General features: G+C 29.0%; 1 protein-coding gene across 1 annotated transcript in view; it reads left to right on the forward strand.

Annotated features, from left to right (window-relative positions):
- Positions 1 to 20,136, forward strand: part of LOC113561321 (matrix metalloproteinase-2-like) — a 45,566-nt gene that overhangs the window by 22,387 nt on the left and 3,043 nt on the right. Inside the window, exons 3-7 of the mRNA XM_026967663.1 lie at positions 15,521 to 15,622; positions 16,142 to 16,308; positions 17,997 to 18,143; positions 18,676 to 18,818; positions 19,747 to 19,905. Of these exons, the coding sequence (XP_026823464.1) occupies positions 15,521 to 15,622; positions 16,142 to 16,308; positions 17,997 to 18,143; positions 18,676 to 18,818; positions 19,747 to 19,905 (718 nt within the window). The remainder of the gene's footprint in view (positions 1 to 15,520; positions 15,623 to 16,141; positions 16,309 to 17,996; positions 18,144 to 18,675; positions 18,819 to 19,746; positions 19,906 to 20,136) is intronic.

Below are 20,136 nucleotides of genomic sequence, written 5' to 3' on the forward strand. Positions count from 1 at the left end.
ATCATTACATGATGATACATCACGTGGATCATAATATAATAGTAACGACTCCAACAGTGCATTCGATAGTTTAAAAGGCATCGTATACTATATGCGTATAGAGTGGTGTAGATCGTGTGCGTGAGTGATACGATGTACTTATTTAAAGACACGTTTTACATGTGCAGTGGAGATCCCATAGCTGCGATTGCGCTCATGGATCGTACATTATACACTGATGCGTGTACTACGATTTCTTTAGTAAACAGCAGTACGCCTATACCTGTATCATATACATGTACCTACCTAGTCGTGCCATAAGTTCTGTCCCTTATACAAAGGTGTATACTTAATAAATAAAATAAAACAAATATAAAAAAACTGATGTTATTTATTCTTTATTAACTTACTAACTAAAAAAAAATAAATACTATTCAAAATGTCCACCATTTGCATTTATACACTTCTTCAAACGATCTGGCCACTCGTCTATGACAGCACGCACCACTTCTAACGGTATTGAGGCAGCTGATTTTACCAAATCGGCTTTTAATGATTCGATATTTCGATGGGGCTTAGAGCAGGCCTTCTCCTCTAAAATATTCCACAGTCTGTAGTCCAAAGGATTGAGGTCTGGACTTCCCGAGGGCCAATCTTGAGCGGCGATAAATTCAGGTAAATTGACCTCTAACCAGCGTTGTGTGGTTTTTGCTTTATGTGCAGGCGCTGAATCCTGCTGAAAGGTCCAGTTCTTTCCTACAAACAAAGTATCACTTAAAGGCTTCACTACCTTTTCTAAAATATCGTTTTGGTAGTTAACCGCACGTGTTTTGACTCCCTGCTCACAGAAATGCAGTTGAGTAACACCCTCATATGACACTCCCCACCAAACCATCACTGAGGCTGGATGATGTCCTCTTTCTACTCTTTGAATATTTTCAGCAGCTTCCCGAGAGTTGTGAGCATAAACTCTATCATTTTGACGGTTAAATTTTTCTTCTACAGTAAAAATTTTTTCATCTGTAAACAGTATCTGTCTGTGGCCATTTTTTGCGTACCGCTTAAGTAACTTCTTCGCTCTTGTCGTTCTAATTTGACGTAAAGCGTCGGTCAACCGCTGACCGGTGCTTCTTCGATAAGCACCAAGACCAAGGTCTTCTTTAATTATTCGTGACATGGTTCTTGGTGGAATTTTCATTTCTCTAGCCATGATTTTTTGCTTGCGAAGTGGATTTCTACGAATCCTCTGTGCGACAGCTTTGACTGCTGCATTTGTTCTTATTTCACGTGGACGTCCACTTCTTGGCTTGTCATCTATAGTGTTGAACTCGTTGAACCGTTTTATGGTCCGATAAACAAATTTTTTCGTTATTTTCAACAGTTTCAACAAGTTGAAAATCTCTAATGGTGTTTTATTACACTTAAATAACGCAATAACAGCAACACGATTTTCTTTAATACCCCATTCCATGTTTAATACTTGACGTGAACTATCGTACTAACCAAAAATAGTAGATATTACAATTGTTGAAAATTATATTCATAAACAAAGTCATTAGTGTTATCGTAAAATATTAATGGAACAACTGATAAATAGGGACAGAACTTATGGCACGACTAGGTACATATATCATATGAAAAAAATATTTTAATATAAACTATGATATAGCATACGTCCGTTCCGTATTGTCACTGCAGTCCCTGTCATTTTTCATTACTCATCTCGCGATATTATGTACATGGTTATTTTTGTTAACTATATAATACACCCGCCTAATTCTCTCGAATACCCTCGCTGCACATTACGCCGAGATAGAACGAAATCGATTGTTCGGGGTAAACGAGGCACGTCTCACAGGCGCCATCGCACACATAACAAATATATATATGTACATAGTATTGTACAGAGAAAGACAGACGGACAGACGAGCAGACAGAAAGACTCGGCCTGCGGGATTACGCGCTGACGATCGTCTACATAAATAATATATTGTAATTATATAATGATGTACAATACCTAATATTATAATGGTAAAAAGACTTTGCCGTGGAGATCAAAACGGTAATCCGCGTACGTCGAAAATTATGGCTTATAATTTTTAGTATTATTTTAATGTAATATATTACATATACTAACCATATTATATAAGTGTATTCAAGTATAATAAATTAGAGTCCCAATTTTTATATGGTTTTGTATAATAACATCATATTACATATTTTGTAATATATTCACTGAGTGTAATATGCTGTTTGCCGAGACTGAAAAATTAAAATAATTTTATTCATTAAGCACAAAGTTTAAGCAAAAAATATTTTCTTGCATATTATTCTCAATACTAAAGAAGTTTGGGTATATTTAGTTTCTTATACATACCTTAGAATATTTTTTCAATAGTGAATAGGATTTACTTATTTATTTTAATTTTTAATTATTATTATTCAATTTAATTTGTAATGTAAATAATTTAACGGAAATATTTTTGAGAACCATAGGCGTGCGCACGGGGGATTCCGGGTATGCCGGGCACCCCCCCCCCCCCCGACATGTAATTGAGGCCCTAAAATTTAAGTCCTATAGTATATATATGGATCCGTATTTTAACTAATTTTACTAGAATAAAAATGATATTTTTTCTAAAATATGTTGTAAAAAAATATGTTTTGAGATAAAAAAAATAATACAACCTAAAATATTTTAAATATGCGTGGTAAAATTTATTATGATTATAATAGCTAGATGTTATTGACTACAAAAGTAAAAATAATAAATAAAATATATTGCAATTATCACGAAAATAGATTTTAGATCCAACTATCTAATGAAATATTATATAACTTGGTACTAGTAATACTACTGATTAATATGTGATATAATTTAAGTAATGCTTTTTCAGGCATTATAATTTATTAAAATATGTACATGTCTTGTTAAGAAAGGGCCCAAAGTCAGAAAAGGGCCTGAAGAAATTGTAGGCACCCCCCGAAATTCAGGTCTGCGCACGCCTATGTTGAAAACCACTAACAATCTAAGACCAAATTTATGTAATTCTATTTAAAAAAATTCTATATATCTATTTATAGCAGTGTTAAAAATATTTTTTTTTTTTTATGAAATATAATATAATATTAAATTTTTCATATTCTTATCTTAATTTTTACTTTCGTGATTTTTAATCAAGTAAGTATATGGTAATTGAACTAAAAAAAGTCTGAATTTTTGTTAAATAGGAAAATGATAAAAATGTAACTCAGTTGTAATGAGTAGATTGATAATAAGCTAGCTTTAACATAAAATATTATTGAGAGAGATCCGATATCACACCCAAGCGGTATAACGACTTGAATCCACAAAAACGTCGGCGTGAACAGTCCCAAAATTTCTATTTTTTTTTAACTTTTCTCCAAAACTATTATAGCTAAAAAGTTGGTTGATAGCTCATTAAAAAGAAATTATCAAGTAGATACAAAATATGGGATTAAAAATTTAAAAAAAAAATTATTTGACTTTTCACAGTTAAAAAAATTGTTATTTTTTGCATTTTCTGCGATTATTCAGATTTTCATTTAGCGTGTTAGATTACCAAAACTGGATAACGGATTTTGTTGTTTGGGGTCTTGTAAGATTCGCATTGACTAGGAGAAGTGCAGTGAAGATTTTCAGAACTTTATCTTCAATCGTTAACTCACTACAAAGCTATAAATCTGAAAAACATAAAAAACGCCCAATAAAATGTATTTCAATTTTTTTTTTGAGGCTCTGTAGTGAATTAACTATAGAAGATAAAGTTCTGAAAATCTTCAGTGCACTTCTCCAGCCAATGTGAATCTAACAAAACCCCAAACAACAAAATCCGCTCTCCGATTTCAGAGATCTATCTCATTAAATGAAAATGAAAATAAAATAACATTATACATACATATTGCATAAAATTAATAAATTTCTAAAAATTGAAAATCAAGAAAGTTTATATGCCGATCTCTGACTTGGCAAGCGTTTTTTTCTAATTGATGCCACGATGTTATTAACAATAACTATTACTTTGATTAAACATATATCATTATTTAAAATTGGTTTGTATTATAATAATACGATTCTTAAATATATATTATGATACCAAGTAATATTAGTAGTGTTATTTAGATTTGATGGTGACATTTACAAAATAATTTTCTAATAATTATTATTAAAAATTTATTTATGATCTAGAATAGAAGCAGACAATTGTATTTAAATTTTTTAGTAATTAATAGTATCTATATATCAAATTCAAATTATTTACAAATAGATTGAGACAAACATATTATTTTATTATAATAATATGCAATGCATATTATGCATATTATATATACCAATTATATTATTATTTATTTTATATTGTACTGATAAAACGGTACGAGGTATACATAAATATGAAATAATAATTAAACTCATGATCTATTTTCGCGTCATAAAATTATCAGCTAATACAAAAATTGCATCAATATAAAACTGTCTCGTGATCTGGCAACGGAGTGGATGGTTCATAGCATGGATTTTCCGTCACTGAACTCGGATAACGAAGAATTCGAACAATATAATATAATATTATATTATTGATACCTATTCGTTTATATATTATGTGAACTGCATCCCGAGAACCTATATACGACCTGTACGATGACCGGGGCCGTGTGCCGTTTTAAAAACCACAGTGGATTATCGATGCCAAGTCTAAAAAAAACTTCGCCACCGCTGGATGACCCGAACCTTGTCAAATACCCGCGTTAAACGGAAGCACATGACATTAGAGTATTATCATTTAAATATTACACCGCAATCGTACATGTTGCGTAATTTTCAAAATCAAAAAAATAACTATCTATACAATGAAACTACCGGTTGTCCAGTTAATACATCAATAATTAGCGATATCAACCTTACGCTTAATTTTCAACCAAAGCGATGCAATAAAACTGTTATTTCGTGCCCTCGAATTGAAATACGTAATTATATTTTTGTGGGAGAATAATATTACAGTAAACGTTGCTTATTGGATTCACTACGGGACCAAATAGTGTTTAAGTTTGTTGACTGAATGAGTGAATAAGGTGAAAGGTGTCAGAGTAAAAAGATATACAATAAACATAATATGCATTAAAATAAAATAATTTCATTTGAATATGCAGTATGTATACTAATATTTACTATTATGTATTTATATTTGTGTATTTCAAATGTATATTGACATTCATAAAGAAAAATTAAATGCAAATTGATAACGATAAAAATAGGAAATATTTTTTTTCAAGTGTTGTTTTTTTTTTTAAATAACTACTTCAAAGTAGGTAAAAAAAAACATTTTCACATCTCTCATACTTTTCGATGAGACAATTCGTAAGATTAATTAACAAAATATATGATTGAAAATCGGGAAAATGTCCGAAAATGGATTGGAAATTGTAGAAATATAATAATATTATGACCGTAAAAATATGTATTGACTGTAAGTAGTGTAAGTCGATTAGACGAGATTGTCTTGTGTTTAAGTATACCTGTAAATCGATACTATCCGGTAGTCCGGTAGACGAACGAGTCCATTAACCGCGAATCCAATAGGCGACGTCTACTGTATTTTCATAGCTCTGGTTCGCAGTCGCGATGACAATAAAACAAAGATGTAATAACGTATAAATAAGTCATTAATCATGATATTATTATTGTATGTTAATTATTATTACCTCGGCGTTCATTGTATACTGTTGCACATGAGAGCGCATAGTTGTCGCAATATATACATATATATATATATATATATATATATATAGGGTTGACTGGCTGAGTAAATAATATTATTATTGCCGTGCTCGTGCGCGACACTCGCGATCTGCACGTGACATAATTATACATGTATATTATCATACATAATAAATCACAAACGCATTACTCCTGAAATTTAGTATTTATATACGATATACGTAGTACGTATAGGTTTGGTTAGTATACCATTTTTTTCTTCAATAAATCAGTTATTCAAAATTTGATTTTTGAAATTTAAAAAATACTCAGAATAATATTTTCAATTTCCTAAATTTGTTTGTGCTACTTATTAAAAATTTCCTGTGGTAATTTCTGTTTTTTTTTTCAAATAGAACCCTCCTTTTCTACTGTAAAATCTATGTACATATTCTTGGCTCAACTCGTAATCTAAAATGGGGATAAATATATGTTTACCTAAATTGTCCTGAATATAAAACGTATAACCATAACCGTATTGGTATGGTACTGAATGGTGTTTTATTATTTTTTATATAATACGCTATATTGTCACCGCTCACTTTTTTTACGATAGTCGTTTATGAACCGAGTGACTCTAGGTAATATTTTATTCTTATTCTTTTTTTAGAACATATAATAATCATATGTATAATTGTATAATACTATAATATTGTATGTATTTAAATTTGTTTTGACCAGAGACACGGAGAGGGCGAAGGCTTATTATATACGTATACGCATACAGTGTATGTACCTATAGGCTATAGCTATTGTACGTTATGCAAATTTAAACCTATACCGTCGATAGAGCATAGACACGCGTCGTGTCCGGAACACTGTTGCGACAGGAAGTACATATACAACAATATGTGCTAGTTTGTATATAATATTATATACGCGTACGCGTGTAATATAATTATATTTTACTATACATGTACACCGTATATCTATATATAGGTATTTGTATTCGGAGAGGTCGAGTATATACTCCCTCTTCACCCCTGCCAACCCGACGACGCTCTATACCCGGACGTGTCACCCCATTAATATTTACATCGGCGAACCACTATATAGCATCTTCTACAGCAACTTATTACATATTACGTTATAACGTCTTCCCTTACCGAAAATAATAATAATGACAACGCGTACGAATTTTGTCTAAAATTTATTATTTCCCTATGTACAGCATGACAATAGCTGAAAACAAACGGAATATAATATTATTATAATTATTATTATCATGACATTTGCAAATATATTATAATACAAAAAGCGTGACAGGTTTACCGATGTTCAATAATAACATGATCGGAAAACAGAAATAGTCATGTATTTAGAAAGTTCCCGTCGAGAATATGTAATACTACTACTACAGTTTTTTTAATTATCTCTGTGTATAAGTATTGAGTAGATATACATTTATAAAATATCCAAATAAAAGTCATTTTTTTTTTTAAGTCTCGTGAAAACCACTACATAATAATGGTATCCTTTAAGCATTGATGAATTGGGATAAATGTATAATATAATAATTATAACTGTGGTTTTCAGAATAAAATTATTTTAATCGATATTTTTAAATAAAATATATTAATTAACTATCTACAGGGCTACAAAAATTTATATATTATGTTAGATATTCCAATTTAATAGTAACAAATTTTTTCTTAATTATTTCCTATGTACGCAAACAGTTTTTAAATTGAAATATATATCTACTTAGCATACATTTATAGTAACTAATAATATTAAGTACTAAATAGTAATGTGTTATGACGCTTTTTATTGATCCTGTAAAATACCTGATATTCATGCTAAATAAAAACTTATTTAGTCAAACCCAAAATGTAATAAAATACAAACTATACTTATTAAAATATAAGATTTTATGTAAATAATAGCATGAATCCTATTATGCACATCTCACGCATATTAGACTATTATCATTTTGCTTGACAATTATATTTACTATTATTATTATTAGTTTCATAATATGATCATATGAATCGTAGAAACTTATTTGTTTGAAATTCAAAACAACGATTAAATTAAATCTTGTATAATTTATTCATATCATTATAATCTATAATACATTATTATGGCTATATTTTTATAAATAGAAAACAAGGAACAATCGTAGGTAGGTAAAAATGTGCAAACACGTATATTCGGTCATAGTTTTTTTTTTCTGACCGTTATGAGTGATTCTTTATAATGTAATAATACTCACACAGTCGTACTCGTTACTCGTTTGAGAAAATTTTAAATTAAATAATAATAGTAATATATACATTGACGTATAATGTCCGGCTAGTTATTTCCGCGAAGACAATGTATCAAAATTCAAAACTACTATATAATTATATATTATATTAATATTTTATAATTTCATCGCGCAACTGCATGTGACGAAGACGGTTTTCTATGTTACATTTTTGACTCATAGTTTTTTCCCCCGAGTGTTCATTGGATGAGTCTTTCTCTCTTGTGCCAATAATCAGTATGATTATTATCAATAATTCGCAAATTAAAATTAGAAAATAAAATCAAACGGCATCTATTTAACATTTTTTGGTAATCGTGGCTATAGTAATATATAAGACTTGGAGTTCTCAGTGCTTAATAAGGTTCTACGAGCCATGACGTGTCATAGGCTATATAATATTATATATTCATGCATATATTGCACGAATGTGTCTTAGCGTAGGTTAAAATTTAAATTACTTAGAAATTCCATTTACAAAAATCAACTAGTTGTATGATTTCCTAGTATGCTTTTTAAAATTAATCCGCCCTTTCTGTTCTCGCCGATAGACTGTTTTGTATACTCGTATAATTGTACCTATGAACTAAAGTTAGTTCACCCACTGAATATATAATGTCGTTTAGTTTAATTCCCAATATGCTGCCGAAATTCCTCTGTGAAACCGAACGAACGTTCTTTTGCACACGTTCAAGACTTTCAAATCGTTAAAAGTAGAATACATTAAATCTTAATATTATGTACTAATATACTATAATACAATAGTTACATATTGATTACATAATTGCAGTGTTGACGGCCGAAGATGTTGCTCAAAATATAAAGCAATATTTATTACGTGTCTATGTGTAATATATGTATACGACCGTTCAATATTCTGCTGACCGATCTGAACGATTTTGTTTTTGAAAAAAACCTGCAGCTGCAACTGACGGGTCATCAATAAAATATCAAAATAAATAAGGCTATCTGATCGATTTATGATTATAGCGTGTATAATATCGTATTATGTTGTATAGATAATCGGTAAAAAATGACACGGGAAAAAACGTCGGGTAAAAAACGACAACATTATAATTTTAAAGGTACTTTAAATTGTAATTAATTTCAGCATTTTATTAAATTTAAATTTTTAAGTTTTGTTCCAATAACAGCAAATTATGTCAGGTTTATTACATGATAACAATCATCATAAGTCGTCAAACATTCGATTTTTGATATTTTAGTTAGATAATTGGCTTAAAAGTTATATAAGTGTTTTTTAAGTAAAACACATTTGACATTTATAATTTTGTCGTTTATTTTCCTAGATTCATTGTAATGTGTGTTGTAATATGAAAAAGTTATGTGCATGACAGACTTTTGATTTTGAATTAGTTATTAGGTATACTTATAGCTAATAGCTATTAGGTATACATATTTTATGTATTTAGTGCAATACATAATATCGGTTAATACACATTAAATATTAATTCCCAGTAGAATTCTCAAGTATTTTGTGTATGGTTATGTACGGCCTTAGGCAAACAAGGAGGCCAGATTACGTCACTTTGATGTTACATAAAGCAAATATTTCAAATAATAAATACCATGAAAGTATAACTCGTCTAGTTCATCTTGGAACTCGGAAATCGTTACTATTATTAAAAAAAAAAAAAAACAGTAATCCAAAAACTACATTGATAAAAATATCATCATTCCTCGGACTAAGATTGAAACTTTAGAGTGGAATTATGATGCATTTTTCATTACAATTTAGTTCTCGGACAACTGTATTTTTAAAATCTTAACGGCTGTCGAGTGCCAAAACAGTTCGAACGGGTTAGGTGTAAATATACCGTTCGATTTTCATTACGCCGCGATACCTATACGAACACAATTCGAGTATATAATTATATTATTATGGAACGATGACAATAAATTATGTATTCTCGACTAAGTTTGGGCCGCAAGCGTGCCTTCCGGACGGACCGCGCGATCAATCTGCTGCAGTGCCCGAGCGCATACAGATATACCGTGTTTCGGTCCAACGAAAAATAAACGAATGGAAAAAAAAACGCTTATAACTCGCGCCAAGTCCTAATGCTTCATATTATCATATGTATAGGTATACTGCGGTGGTTTGATGATATTATTTTATGTTTAGCATTTTTGCACGTGTTTTTCGTCATATGGTCGTCGGCGACGTCATCCGGTATTCCGGTGTATTACGACAATAACGTGCACCGGGGGACCCAGACGATGACAGTCTGTATATACGCACTACTACACGCATGCTACAACATTATGTATATGCGCATGTACGCGCGACAGCGTCTCCTTCGATTTTTTTATCGCGATATCCTCGGGGAAATTCGACACGTGAGTCACGCGCGACCCAGAATATTTATGTAAATCATTAAAACGCGAATCAGGGCTTTAGTATAGTATAATAAGGCCTTATTTTATAATATGCGACTACGTAGATAAAGCCATCCGACGACAGAAGCGTACGGTAATACCTCGCGGTACCTGCACTATCAGTTTTGGAGCAATAAGTCTACCCGCTCCCCCAAAAAATAAATTCATAGCGACTGATTATTTTTTATCATGAAAAGTTTGTTACGCGATATCGATTCGATAATATTTCGGATTACCACAAACGTTGTTGAAAATGTTGTAAGAATCTAGGTCTCACTTACGTCGATATATGTTATTATTACAAGCGCTTAAAATTTGGATGAGCGGTGTGAAGTCGCACAGGTATGGCCTTCAAATGTTTGTCAATGACTCTGCACATCTAAACTTTAAATACTTATTACAAATTAACTGCCTATAATCGCTCGAACTTCAAATTGTATTCATCAAAATTCCGATAAAACGATTCTATTACGTTGGTCATTTAGAAAAGTAAAAAACTTAAAAATAACAACGACAAAAATGTTTATTCTTGGTTATTGGTGGTGACCCATATAAAATAGAAAAGTAAAAGAAGACAAATTATTATATCACATACAACTGGAAAATTATTCAAATACTGAAATAGTTTTACTCGAATAATTTAAAAGTTGTAACACCGCCGCGGGGTTTAACAATGCAAATATATAATTAGTGTAATTGAAACTTGAAAATATTATTAAGTGTGGTTTGATATACCTTTATATCTATTATAATTATTATATACACTGTACACGAAAGCGGGCATCATCAGTTATAAATGTATAATGCAGTGTCATGGACTTTTGTGTATAACATCATCGCTGGCTCGCTATATTATATTAAAATAATGTCCAGTGTTTTGCCAAAAAATAACATCATCACGTTAATTCTTGAATCTTTTCGACTAAAGACTATAATAATAGATGCTTAGTCGAATAGTTAGTGCTGTTCGTCAATTCCTCGGCGAAACTCTATCTGATACGAAATAACATTATACTGAACCAGCGGAAGTTTGACCAGTATTTGGGGAAATACCTGTTACTGACTGCAGTGCTATGGCACTTATGTACAGTAAGCAGATACTTGGTAAATAGTATGAATATATTGTATATTATATACTTCGTAGAACGGTTTAATCGAATGACTAAATATTGTGCAACGAAGAAGAAAAATATGATATATATTATATAGTATTAAAATGTTAAATTATATGACACACGCGGACACGGGATTAAAGGTGAACACAAATTTTCTCGGAAAGCTATAACGTTTTTAGATGTGTATGTTTTTACATAACTTGAATTTTTTATGAAATAATTTTAATAACTTAAATTATATTTTATTAACGTGTAGCTATATAATTACCAATTATAATTTCATAATAACTTATAACTGTTGTAAGTGTTTAAAGTCTTGATGAGTGAAATGGAGTGGCACAAGAATTGAGGTATGCAGACACGCAGTTCAAGCAACATGTTGGTCCACTACTCCACTACTCGTCATACCATTTTAACTTATATAAATTTAATTAACTACTTAAAGAAAATATTATTTTTAATGATTTTTCAACAAATGAGGGTTTAACTTTAGATAAATCACCTGTATATACATTATATTATATATACCTGTATTGATTATGTATCAGGATTTGTCTGCAAATTTTAACGTTTTGTTATTTAATTTAAACTAATCATGGTTTTACTTGCAAGGCACGATTTTAATAATTTTTTCAGACCTTTTTATTTAACTACTATTTAATCTAAAAATCCAATTATTTTTCAAAATCGTTTCGAATGTAATATGGACAATGTCTAATTCGTTTTATATGCACATCTGCATATCATCATTGTTTTAAAAGTGTCGATTACTTTTTTCCGGTAGGAATATAATTATCATCCATCCCTTTCCGCCCTCTTAATCGTGATCTAGTCGAAAATAATAGGTACCTACTACAGCAGCTATGTATAACAACGCGAGTACCGAATACAATAATATGGCATAGTGAAAATAAAGAAATAATAATAATAATAATAATAATAATAGACGTATAGAACGATTATCATCTTTATTACTATTATTATTATTATTATTATTACAATGAGTCGACGACATCGTGTTTGTTCATATATAATAAAAAATAATAATAAGTGTCTTGTATCACTGCTGACGTCTTGTATATAAACGATAATTTATAGTCGCTCCAACGTCTGTATATAAATATGTCAACAATATATTAATGTATAATATAATGCCCTATCGAGAATAGTAATTTTACGTTATGCACGCATATAATATATTTGATTCTGAAATATCGTAAATCATTTAATATCTTGATATCACTGCATTATTGTTACCATCGATCCGTGTCAAAAAATCACTCTTCTAATGTTGATGACCACAGCACGTTATTATCGCTTCCCATTTTCAAAATATTTCAAATGAACATCCTACAAAAATCCAAATAAATAAACGATAAATCATATTTAATCAACTTGTATACACTATAAAGCTGTTCACTCAAATTTGACATTGTATATAAGTACGTGATTTATTTAATTAACGTACCTACTACACGGAGTAAACCTTTTACCGTAAGACACTCGCTATTGCGTTCAACACAAATTAAATTGAAAATATTTCTCTTGTATGATTTCAAGTCATTAAAAATTAACGCTTTTTAGAAAAAATAATATGTTTTACTATTTTTTTATCGTTATCTTTTATTAGCTTTTTTTAATATTTTGAATGACAACATACATTTTTAATTTCATATTCCTAAGCAAAATATTATATGAATTTATTGAGTATTTAGATCAATACGAATATTGAACAAGTAGCTTATTAGATATTATATACCTATTATTTATAACTTATAAGCATATGAGTATTTAAAATTTTGATGTGTGGATTAATTATGTAACATTTTGCAGGGTACAGACTACAGGTGTTATACCATTCCGCTCTACTTGTTATAACTTTAAATACTTATTATAAAAAAATTAAAACAATATATTTGTAAAAAAAATGTTATTTTTAACGATTTAAAATAATGTAAAATAAATATTTTTAAAAAGGCTAATATTTTTTGAAATAATGAGTATCTTACGTTAAACAAATTATGCAGTATACAAATATATAATACTATTAATATATTGAAGTTTTTGTCGTATAAAATGTAATTTTGTATAAATGTGTTTACCTTCTACTTTCAACTGATATTAACATACCTATTATACCTATGTACGTATTGTATTTTAACCTAACTTCATATTGTATTGACGTTATAAATTTACAGTTTAAGAACCGATTTAGATTTACTGGTTTAATATATTATTTATTAGAATGTAATAAAACTACATATATATATATTTTATTTTATACGTATGACCTTGACCAACATTCTAAACACGATATTAGTTAATACAAAAAACTAGTTTGTACTTTTTATATATTAACATCTATCCTAAAACCTTTAAAAAAAATACAAAATGCTATTTTGATTCAAATACAAATTTTTGTTTACCTGAAAAATTTTCTCGATACTACATAAGTCCACCAACATGATATATGCAAACATTATAATAAACTATAAAAAAATATTATTATTTTCACAGAACTGCATTAGGTAAACATTATATTATATTTTTTATTATAATATTATTATTTCGGATTTGTGTTGTCCTTATTTATGTATTAAATTATTCGATGATTAGTATATTCAGTATAATATTTACATAATATAATAATAAATAATTAACTTGTTTTCAATATTCTGTAATACTTAGATATTTGTAAATACTCGTATTTTTATCATTTTTTTTTTTTTATATAAATTAGTTTTTTCCGATTAATTCAATCATTTTAAGAATAATCATGTGTTCATCGTTGACACGCGACTAAACTGTTTTCGGAGACAAACTAATTTGCGACCTATTTTGATAATGTTTTTTTTATTTTATTACATTTGTATGAGATAATCAAGTAATTGCATCACTAGATATTAGGCGTAAGTTTGATCTATTATTAATGATTCGCAATGCTGCTTTCATGAAAAAGATTATTATGGATCATTTTATATTTCTATACTTAAAAAAAATGACGATAACATGCGAGTATGCGACACAGGCTTACAAACATTTTAATAATATCTTAAGTTAGATATGTGAGTAGAATCCTTTAAATTAAATAGTACTCACACAATTTATGTGTTTGTATGTTATCATGTAATTTAGAAATAATTTTCATTAATTTAGTTCTATTTTATTAGAAAGTTTATTTTACTTTAAATGTGTAGTTATATAGGTGTATCCACATCAAAAGGAACGCTGTTAACCCACAATAATAATTTTGGAACGCCTTATATTTAGTTGAGATTTTACTACTGTTTAAATATTTTAAATAAAATATTTATATTATTTTGTTTGGTTTTATTCTACTATCATTAACTATTAATTAACTATCATTAGTAAAATATATATAAATTAATACATATATACAATGGAACCTTTATTTAATAAACTTCTATTTAACAAAATGTTTTATGGAGCCATAAAATTATTGTTCAAAAACTTTTTACTTAACGAAAATCATTAAAAATCTATTTAACAAATTAATTTTGTGTTGTATTATTCTACAAAAAATTTAAAAATTTTGTATTGTTACATATTATAAAGTATACACTCATCAATCAAACTTATTTATTTAAATAAGTGCAACCATTTTATATCATAGTCATAATGTTCAAAAGTTGTTCAACATGATATCAGAAAGTTCTTCTATAACATAATAAAATAAAAAAATTGTAATTTGCATACTTAATATGATTTAAATGTATTTTTTTATTTTAATTAATTTAGTAATATTATATATACTATTTGTATACATTTCTTCACTAAAAATAAGTTTTTTAAGTGAAAAAATTGTATTTCTTTTTAGCGAAATTCTTATTTTACGAATTTTTTCAAAGAACATTATATTAAGTTCTTTAAATAGAGGTTACATTGTATAATATGTATCATGTCTAATGTCTAATGAGTTTTTCAATCTTTTTATGTTAACATATTATTGGATTATTATTTATAATATTATTTTTTTTACAGCAAGGGTATTTGATGAAGTTCGGTTACTTGCCAGAATCAGATCTAGAAACAGGCAACTTGAGGGATGGAAATCAACTACACGATGCTTTACGGACATTGCAGGTATATATTATACAGTATATATATACACATAAATACAATAATAACACGAATCACATATTGTACTAATAACTTTTTTTTTTTTTTGACAACGAATAACACTGATTATTCAAAAAATATTACCTACCTTGTTTTTTTATTAAAAAAATGTAATTTGCACAAACAATTCAATAACTATTTGTACTACCTTAATTTTTTTTATCCGTGTCTAGTAGCGTGGGTCAGTGAGTGTTATAATTGTGTACCTAGTTTATTTAAAATTTTCAGAAATTGTACTTAAAATTAAGATTGATTGACCAAGCATTATCACCTCCATTTTTCCTATAATTATTAATTTATTCAAACTTTAATTTATAGAAATTTTAAATATACTTAAATAATATTATTATATTATTAGGATTTTTATACTACTAAATGAATGTGTTGACTTTCGAAGTTACGAAAACGATAATTATATTATATTTTAAAATTGATGACGATAATAACATGCACTTCATGAAAAATTTCTAATATTTTTGTTAGACGTTTGGAAACATTCCTGTCACCGGTAAAATGGATGCAGCTACTAAAGAGTTAATGAAAAAACCAAGATGCGGCGTTCCCGATATATCACAGACTGCGAGTCAGCGGCGGACTAAACGCTATACTCTGCAAGGTCAAAAATGGCATCACGTCAACTTGACGTGGAGGTGAGTGAAATAAAGCCTTTTCAACATTTTTTCGCAAAGCATAAATACTCACGTGATTACGTAAATATATATTATATTGTACATAATTTTAATACCTAGGTGATTTGATTAACTGGTGATAAATAAAAAAAAAAGTTAAATTCATAAGAAGGTATTTAAATCGAATTTTTAACCTGTTCTAAGGTCTTGTTACAATATAATAATTATAGAATGTATTTTAAAACGGCGCTGTTTCGCCGTTTTGAAAAATAATGGTATTGTAACAGCATTGAACGATTTAACCATAGTAATGTTTTCATATAATTTGTTCATTACTGCATTGTACCAACACCATCTCTTGACTACTACAGCCACCGATCGTGTGTTTCACTACCAATTATAAAAGCAACGAATCGTAGAGACAACGATACGTGTTCATAAATTCGTAGTATTCAATAAACTTACAATAAGTAACAAATGATGGTAGAAATTATGTACATAATAAATTATAATGTGTAAATAGTTCAATCTTAAAATTTTTCGTTTCAATACGATTTTTTGTTAGGTATATAAAAATCCAACGAAATAATACCAACACTGGCAAATAATCAATAGTTAATATTAGAAATTAAAATTTCAAGTATATATTTTTTACAAAAATCAACAAACTACTAAATTTACAACAAAATTAAAATTTTAAAATAGATCTAAAAATTACCCATCATAGAGTAAAATATCGACTATAATTAAAACGTTGATAAAAACCACAGATAAACGTACCGATTAGACGATAACTTATTAATAAAAATCGTCTTTTTAATAGTCAGTGTATATACCGCAAGACGATGTTAACGACGACCGCGAAATGACGATACACTTTTATGATTCTGTATAAATTGATATTTTTTCTGCGTCTATATAAATATTATATCTATAAATTAATAATAAAAAAAATATATTAAAATAATAAAAACGATAAACAATGAAACGCAATGGATATTCAGAGTTACTCACTCAATTTGGATGTGATGTTCAAATTGGCGCCACCACAACCTCCTTGAGTGAGCGACTCGGGGATCTACATGCTCGTCGCCGAGAGCAGCTTGCAATACGTTCGTGGGTTATTCTACGTTGGAATAACACTAGTATGCTACATATACTACAACACGATAATATCGACTAATAACGCGGCGTGGACCATGTTTTTCTTTCGTTTCTACATATTATTATTATAATTTATTTATGTCGTGAACTGCACTTTCAGTCAATCGAGATCTAATATAAAATAAAAATCGTGTAGGTATTTAAAACGATAAAAAATAGTGTTAATACTATACCGTCTATACCCATATATTCAGTCTTGTTAAGACGTCAAGTACTTGAGTAAAATCATTCAAATACTTTTTAAGTACTCAAATACTATGTATTTTAAATAATCTCTCAGTGTACCCATCTGTTTGTTTTAAAAATCAAATATTTTTCTTTGTAGTTTATATATTTCTTATTTAATTACGTGAGTATAAATATTATTATGAATTCTATCAACACACGCGTTTAGCACCAATAGGCAATAATATATTATACTGTTATTATAGGCACTGCAAATTATATTGAAATTACATTACATTATCAGATTTATGCAATACGCATTTTTATGCGGTCCAATAACAAACTAATAATAATCGATGTTATTTATAATATGTTATCAGCTTGCGGACAAGGCGCTTGGATAAGGTAGACCACGGATGGGTTAGGTCGGACTTGAACAAAGCGTTTCAAGTGTGGTCCAAGTATTCCAAACTCACGTTCCGAGAAGTTAACAGCGAATCTGCGGACATACTGGTGTTTTTCGAAAAGTGAGTATTGATGGGAGTTGTCTTAATACCTATAATACCTATTACGAATACATTACGTAGCGCGCAGTGTGTAATAACTAAAATTGTGTTTACATACCCGGTATGTAGAGCTGGAGAAATACAAAATCGGCAGAAACGTCATCTTAAAAAAAAACTTAAATTTAAAATCAAAATTGATTTTTTATAAAACATTATGAATACCTACATGAGTATTTTCATCGTTAATGTTAAAAATGTATTTTTTTTTTTAGATAGTATACTCATTGCATTTATTATATTTCGTCGTTTACTCATTGTTTAATAACTGCAAATCGCATTATATTATAATAGTAATAATATGTAACCAATGAAATCGGATAATCCTAATCTATTTTACAGTTCACTTCATTATATTATAGACTTCATCCCGGGTTCATAGTTTTTGGATTTTTTTACTTATTTGTATAGATTGCATATTATGGCGCGCGCGGCTCATAATAATATTATAATATACAATCCAACTATTTTAACTATCTTTGTCTACTTAACGCAGAGGTTACCATGGCGACGGATATCCGTTTGACGGGCCAGGTCAAGTGTTAGCTCATGCATTCTTTCCGGGTACTGGACGAGGGGGTGACGCTCATTTCGACGAGGAGGAAGAATGGCTGGTAGCTGATAAGACAAGCAAAGACGGTGAGTACTTAAAAACGACTACCTATACTATAGGTCCTATAGTATATGTTGGGTTAGTATAGGATCCTATACTATATAACAGAACACTCGGATCCGGGTACGTCCGTACATTACTTAAAGAAATTTACTTATAACACTGTAAATCATAGTAAGTACATATTATACTGCACAAGTAAAATTATAAGATAAAAATATCACGTACGGTGATCAAACGGGAGAGGGAGGATATACGTATCTCTTAAAATAACTATTATTTTTGGCACAAATAGATAAGAACTTAAAATTCCCCAGACTGCATCCTACCAAATATCTATCCAATCTTTGTCAAGTATTGATAGGTATCTACTACCTACTTTATTTCTCAGTTTTATACTGCAATTTCGAAAACAATCTAACAATCTCAATAATAGTATATTATTATTTATTAGAATATAAAAATGTATTGGATATTTTATTTTCGTGATAGGTACCTAAATAATATAAGTAAAATTAACTTATATAAACACAGATTACTATATATATATATAGTAGTTTTCGTCAATGATCGTAATTGTTTCTATTACATACATCTAGGCATTGATATATATCCTATAATTAAATAATTTAGACCTTGCGTGTAGATATTATAATAAAAGTTCACTTCTGAAAAAGACCTGGTATTTTACTTGAATAAAAATTATATATAATGTATAAATAAAATAAGATACAATAATTTTTATTTTTGACGAATGTGTGGCTGATGTGAGGACATGGCACTCGATAACCACGTGTATTATATTTTTCAACATTATGATTACAAATTGTTTGCACAATTGTGGCATTTACTGGAAGTCCTATTTTTTATGTCTATATTATTATTTATTATCTAATTTACTTACATAAGTTAATGCTATTAATTATCTAAAAATAATTGTTTGCACCTCTACAGGAACTAGTCTGTTCAGGGTGGCCGTTCACGAATTTGGACATTCACTCGGTCTTTCACACTCGTCGGTACAAGACGCATTGATGTTTCCGTGGTACCAGGAAATGCAATCCGACTTTGAACTTCCCAATGACGACCGAATCGGTATACAGGTCCTTTACGGTAAGTGTAAATGGAAATTCCACTGCAAAATTTGAGTATATCCTTAAGACCACGAAAGTTGTTTATAAATTATAAACTCTCATACGGCCAGTGCGTCAAAAATATTATTAATTCTTATAATTTACTACTAAATATATAAATATTAAATACGTTGAAAGCAGAAAAGAAGTATTTAATTATTAATTTATGAATTCGAGAAAAACTATGTGGTTAGTTAATAAGTACAATTTA

This window comes from Rhopalosiphum maidis, chromosome 4 (genome assembly GCF_003676215.2).
Source record: "Rhopalosiphum maidis isolate BTI-1 chromosome 4, ASM367621v3, whole genome shotgun sequence".
Taxonomy (NCBI): Eukaryota; Metazoa; Arthropoda; class Insecta; order Hemiptera; family Aphididae; genus Rhopalosiphum; species Rhopalosiphum maidis.